The sequence below is a fragment of the Bidens hawaiensis genome, unplaced genomic scaffold (assembly GCF_021521415.1).
Source record: "Bidens hawaiensis isolate Kalapana, Puna unplaced genomic scaffold, B.hawaiensis_p1.1 tig00046148_1, whole genome shotgun sequence".
In the NCBI taxonomy this organism is placed as follows: domain Eukaryota; kingdom Viridiplantae; phylum Streptophyta; class Magnoliopsida; order Asterales; family Asteraceae; genus Bidens; species Bidens hawaiensis.
The window spans coordinates 129,192-135,161 of NW_027498224.1; the positions used below are offsets into that span (position 1 = coordinate 129,192).

At 34.0% G+C, this 5,970-nt stretch overlaps 1 protein-coding gene across 1 annotated transcript; it reads left to right on the forward strand.

Moving 5' to 3' along the window:
• The first annotated feature begins 1,731 nt into the window (after positions 1–1,731).
• LOC143596188 (vacuolar-sorting receptor 1-like) lies at positions 1,732–5,421 on the forward strand. Its single transcript, XM_077075028.1, has 11 exons — positions 1,732–2,267; positions 2,343–2,431; positions 2,522–2,591; positions 2,933–3,016; positions 3,275–3,351; positions 3,448–3,529; positions 3,679–3,761; positions 3,864–3,930; positions 4,015–4,143; positions 5,057–5,163; positions 5,245–5,421. The coding sequence occupies exons 1-10, from the start codon at positions 1,742–1,744 to the stop codon at positions 5,071–5,073; spliced, it is 1,224 nt and encodes a 407-aa protein (XP_076931143.1). The 5' UTR covers positions 1,732–1,741; the 3' UTR covers positions 5,074–5,163; positions 5,245–5,421.
• The last annotated feature ends 549 nt before the right edge of the window (positions 5,422–5,970 follow it).

The window sequence follows — 5,970 nt, forward strand, 5'->3', positions numbered from 1 at the left end:
AGCCGAGGTGTTACAATTTTTATTAAAAATAGTGGTTCGGTTCGTTTATTTTTGTTAAAAAAGTGGTTCGGTTCGTTAATTTTTGATTAAAAAACAAAGTGGTTCCGCTCGTTTATTTTTGTTTTAAAAGTGGCTTTGTTTGTTTTTTTTTTTTGGAAAAAAAAGCGGCACGGTTCGTTCATTTTTGTTAAAATAAGTGATCCGGTTCGTTTGTTTTTGTTAAAAAAAACTTGTTCGTCTCGTTTACTTATGTTAAAAAAGTGGTTTTTACTTATGTTAAAAAAAGTGGTTTTGTAAGTTTATTTTTGTTATAAAATGTGGTTCGGTTCATTTATTTTGATTAGAAAATTTTAATTTTAAATTAAAAATAATTTCTTATCATATGTGCAGTCCACGTCACTATTTTGCCACATCATGGTACATGTCATCATCTGCGTTATTAAAAACTAACGGAATCTAACATCGTTAGTGAAAAACTCATTGGCGGCCAATAAGTCGAACTTGAGACTGTTGTGATATATTTTAAAATTGACTTAGCGCTAGCCAATGAAATAAAGTTTGAATTATTAAAATAAAATATTCCTTAAATTTAATTAATTCGATTTTGATCAATGAGAATAAAAAAATCCTTGTATAGTGTGAAATTATACAACTATTTGATTTTGAATATTATACGACTTGTATAGTGTAAAATATGGAAATATCAACAATAAAATATATATTTTGGTTTTATTCAAGAAGAGAGAAGACATATTTATATATGTTATGTCAGGGCCGACCATAAGACATATTTATATATGTTATGTCAGGGCCGACCATAAGAGGGCAGGGTGGTCAACCGCTCCCGGTCTAACACCCCGCTATATCTGAAATTTTTATTTAAAAAGTTGTATATAAATATGTAATTTTAGTTACATGATTATAACTTTTTATTAATTAAATAAGTTCTAAAAGTATAATTTATTAACTTTTTTTCTCACATAAAAATAATTTGAAAAATCTAATTCTTTTTTAAATAATTAATAAGTTATAATTCAATAAAAATAAGCAATCCAAAACACCCATCAAAATCTTATTAGCAACAAAATCAATAGACAAGATAAGCTAGAATATAATATAATCTTCTATATTTAGAAGCAGAAGCACCACCATTAATTAAAAATAAAGCTCTATCTTGATCTTCAACATAGCCTTTGGTGTTAAAGTTACGTGCAGATTAAGTAATCGACGATCAACAAGAAGATGACACAAGTCTGAAAACTTTTAGACACTTGTTGTATATTCAGCGCAATACATGTGACGCGTACACACTCCCAGTTTCATCGAATACATACATATTCTTCATTTTAATTTCTTCAACGAAACCAGGCCACCCTCATCTAGACAATGAAAGCCGGGGGGTTTATAAGTTTGGTGTGGTTTTTGTGGATGTTCGGATCGTGTTTGGGTAGATTTGTGAAAGGTGTGTATGAATGTGCGATTGGTAATTTTGGTGTTCCTCAGTATGGAGGAACTCTATCCGGGCATGTTCGGTATCCCAACTCCAATCAAAAGGCGTGTCAGACCTCCTTGAAATCGGACCCTGCTCTTCCGCTCTCGTTCTTCTTGATAATAATACTAATGCTTTTGGATAATTAGTCTGTTTAGAACTATCTTAATATGCTTAAGAACCTAAAATAAGTAATTGCCCTGTTTGGTAGGCGTGTTCCTTTTTGGGTCGGTCTGGTCTGCTCTCATCACCATGTCACTCAGGAACTCAATAAAGAAAGCGTTAACCAAGGGTGATATGGTCAATGTCAAACTAGACTGGACCGAATCACTCCCGCACCCCGATGAGCGCGTGGAATACGAGTTTTGGACCAACAGTAACGACGAGTGTGGGACCAAATGCGACAGCCAAATAAATTTTGTCAAAGATTTTAAAGGCGCTGCTCAAACACTTGAGAAAAAAGGGTACGCGCAGTTTACACCGCATTATATTACGTGGTATTATCCCGAGGTGTTCACGTTTAGTAAACAGTGTAAATCGCAATGTATTAATCATGGGAGGTATTGTGCTCCAGATCCTGAGCAGGATTTTAATAAAGGGTATAATGGGAAAGATGTGGTGGTACAAAATTTAAGGCAATCATGTTTTCATAAAGTGGCGAATGAAAGTGGGAAGCCGTGGCTTTGGTGGGATTATGTGACGGATTTTCATATTAGGTGTCCGATGAAAGATAATAAGTACAATAAGGAGTGTGCGGATGAAGTTATCAAGTCTCTTGGTGAGTTTATTGAGCATAATAATATTTAAAAATTGATAAATTACAAGCAGATTGTTGATGTTTTATTATTCTCAGGTGTTGATTTGAAGAAAATTAATGAGTGTATTGGTGATACGGAAGCTGATGTTGATAATGTGGTTCTTAAGGCTGAGCAAGAATCACAGGTACTTATTGACAGTTGATTGTAACAAGTTTTGGTGCAATTTGGGCATGTTGAAAGGCAATACGTTGAGATCGATTTTGTAATTTTGCAGATAGGGAAAGGTTCGGGTGGGGATGTGACGATACTGCCAACCCTTGTGATAAATAACAGACAATATAGAGGTAGTTAATTTCTTTAGGAAGCAAAAGTATTATTGTATGCGTGTCGGGGCGCTGGTTGTGTCGGGTCGGTGGGTTGAATTGATGAACCCGAACACGACCCATGCATTAATTCGTGTTAAAAACGTCAACCCTAATTTGAACACACCTAAAATTGTGTGACTTGAACACGATTCTTGTAACTCATTAATCTCAACGACGCTGGTTGACGGGTTGTAATAAATGGGTGATAGATCAACATGTTCTATTAAATGAACGGGTCTACCAAATGCTGCCCGTTTAATTTAAATGGGTTAAACATATCAATCTGATGTTGCTTATAAAATCTATTCTGATTGTTTCAGGTAAGCTTGCAAAACAAGCTGTTTTGAAGGCTATTTGCTCAGGATTTGAAGAGACTACCGAGCCAGCCATATGTTTAAGTGATGGTTTGTATAACTTCTTCTTTGTCAATCAATTATCACACGTTAAGTTAATCTCTGCTTTTAACTGAATATTTAGTGAAATTTATATGTAAAGGAACATACTTATAACATCAGTGTTTAATGGTCTATGTTATAAGCTCATAATCAAATAAGGGGCCCAGTTTAATCTATAACCCTTAAAGAAGGTAATCGGGTCCGTTATCTATACATAAACATTCAATATATATCCCCTAAAGTGGTATTGTTTTATGTTATTTACAGAAATAGAAACAAATGAGTGTGTAGACAACAATGGCGGGTGCTGGATTGACAAAACTGCCAATATTACCGCATGCAGGGTACTTTACATAGCTCAATTTTTATAGTTTTTATTTTAGTATTTATTTAATATTAACATATTTTATGTGACGGGCATCTAATCTTGATCTGTATAGGATACATTCCGAGGGAGAGTTTGTGAATGTCCTATTGTGCAGGGTGTAAAGTTTGTTGGTGACGGTTACAAACACTGTGAAGGTATCTTATATTCTAATCTTTAGTTATTTATATCATGCATTATGAAAGTAATTATGTGATAATCAAAATCAGGTTATGAGTAAACGGATATCAGAAAATAATGTTTGGATGCAAAAATATTCATTTGTTGCATCTTTGGGTTTTTGCAACTTCGGGAGCACTGTGTTGTGAAGTTAACAATGGAGGCTGTTGGAAAGACACCAAACTTGGCAGGACGTACTCTGCTTGCATTGTTAGTGTTCTCTCTTTACATCTATAGTTTATGTACATATATACACACATACCAGTTGTATGCATTATACATACAGATTTATGTATGTATATCATATTGCAGGATGAGCATACAAAAGGGTGCAAGTGTCTACCAGGGTTCAAGGGAGATGGAGTTAACCATTGTGAAGGTCTACTTTCACTCCCAATTAAATAACTGTTTGATGAAATTAAGGTTGTTGTCTGAATTCATATGATTTTATTACTATATTCAGATATTAATGAATGCAAAGAGAAGACCGCGTGTCAGTGTCCAGAGTGCAAATGCAAGAATACGTGGGGTAGTTACGAATGTAGCTGCAGTGGTAATTTGCTCTACATGAGAGAACATGACACTTGTATAAGTGAGTCCTCTGTCTCTCTCTCTCTCTCTCTCTCTCTATGTATACGCATATACATACATGTACTACAATAAGAAAATCTAGCATAAACAGATGATAACAATTTAACAAAAACATATAGACAACACTAACAAATTCAAAACCATTAAATAAACCCTCCCCCTAACTTTGTATCTATTCTTGTATACGGGGTTGTCTTTTTGTTTTTAGTTTTATTAAGAGTTTAAGGGGTAAAATTGTCTTTTACACACACACACACCAATTATGTGTTTAAATACAAAATAAGTAACTGAAACTACTACTTTAGTTTCGTTGTTATTGCAATTATTAATGAAATTCCTTTAGAAAATCAAATTATATTTACCGTCAGTTTCCTGTTTAACTAAATTCTCAAAATCATTTTTATTTTATATGATTTCATAATTACTCTATTTTGTAAATTTTTATTAAACTAAATCTGTATGATACTTCATCGGTGTTTGTCTGTGTTAGCGTCTTGTATTTCCCGTCGCATCATGTGGGCACCCTTCTAGTACACCACACACGCGCACGCAGAAACACATATATGTGTAATTAATTATTGCACTACAACAAAATGAACTAGAGTAATGATTACATTACTTTAAAAGGCAACGTAATAATATATCACGCATGTATATATGTAGCGTATAGGGTTGGGTTCTCTTCAGAGCTCCTAACAACCAATCAATTTATTTATTTAATATATGTATTTAATATTATTTGAGTGTAATTTTGTCATTATTGTATCTAGTTTTGTATATGTGTAATCATATAATTACATATATAAAGTAAAAAAAAAGTATCACTAAATTAAATATATGAAGTAAATAAATAAAATGATTGTTTCACACAAGCACATGCATGTGATGTATGATGTTGGTTTTGATAAAAGTAGGTAAAGATGGTAAATAAGAAGTGAGTTGGGGATTCGTATGGGTGATTATTCTCGGTTTGACGGTTTCTGGGGCAGCAGGATATGCTTTCTATAAGTACCGGGTCCGGGTAGGAACCGTCCCTACAATCTAGGAAAACCACATGAGGTATGTTTTTGTTGTTTTTAATTTAATGGTTAATGATGTGCAGACATACATGGATTCGGAGATCCGGGCTATCATGGCGCAGTATATGCCGTTGGACAACCAAGCTGAAATTGAAGTTCACGGTGGGACTCGGGGTAACGTTTAATAGATACAAGGTTGGGGTAGGCTTTTGAATTTGTTAGTGTTGTCTATATGTTTTTGTTAAATTATCATCTGTTTATGCTAGATATTCTTTCTTTTTCAAGTTGGCAGATAGTTATTAACAAGGAGTTAAGTAGTTGGTTGGGTGAACATATGTAAATAAAATGTGGATCCAGTCCATGTTATTTATTTTCGTTAAGACTTAATTGCAGTTTTGACCACGTGGTAGTGTGGTGAGCCAAAAAATGCAGGAATCAATTCCGTGATGGTTTTTTTAGGTATCACCCCAGTGATGAGTACTTTTTTGCCATTGGTTTTACCGTCAAGTGCCGTTAATATTATTCGTTAAATGGAAGGGCAAATCAATATTTTCAAGCTTAGTAGTAGTAGTCGTGGTGGTGGTGGCGGCGGCAGCTTGAAAGAATATATGTGAAGCCCCAGTTAAGTTCATCACGACACCTACACTATATTAAAAGAATATATGTGAAGCCCCAGTTAACGTACAACTTATAATCAAGTGGTATATATACAATCGGTATCAGTTAGGTTCGTACCGGTACAGACGCTAAATTAGAAAAATAAATCAGTAAACGTATAGCCTATTATACAAAATAATATATGTAAAACG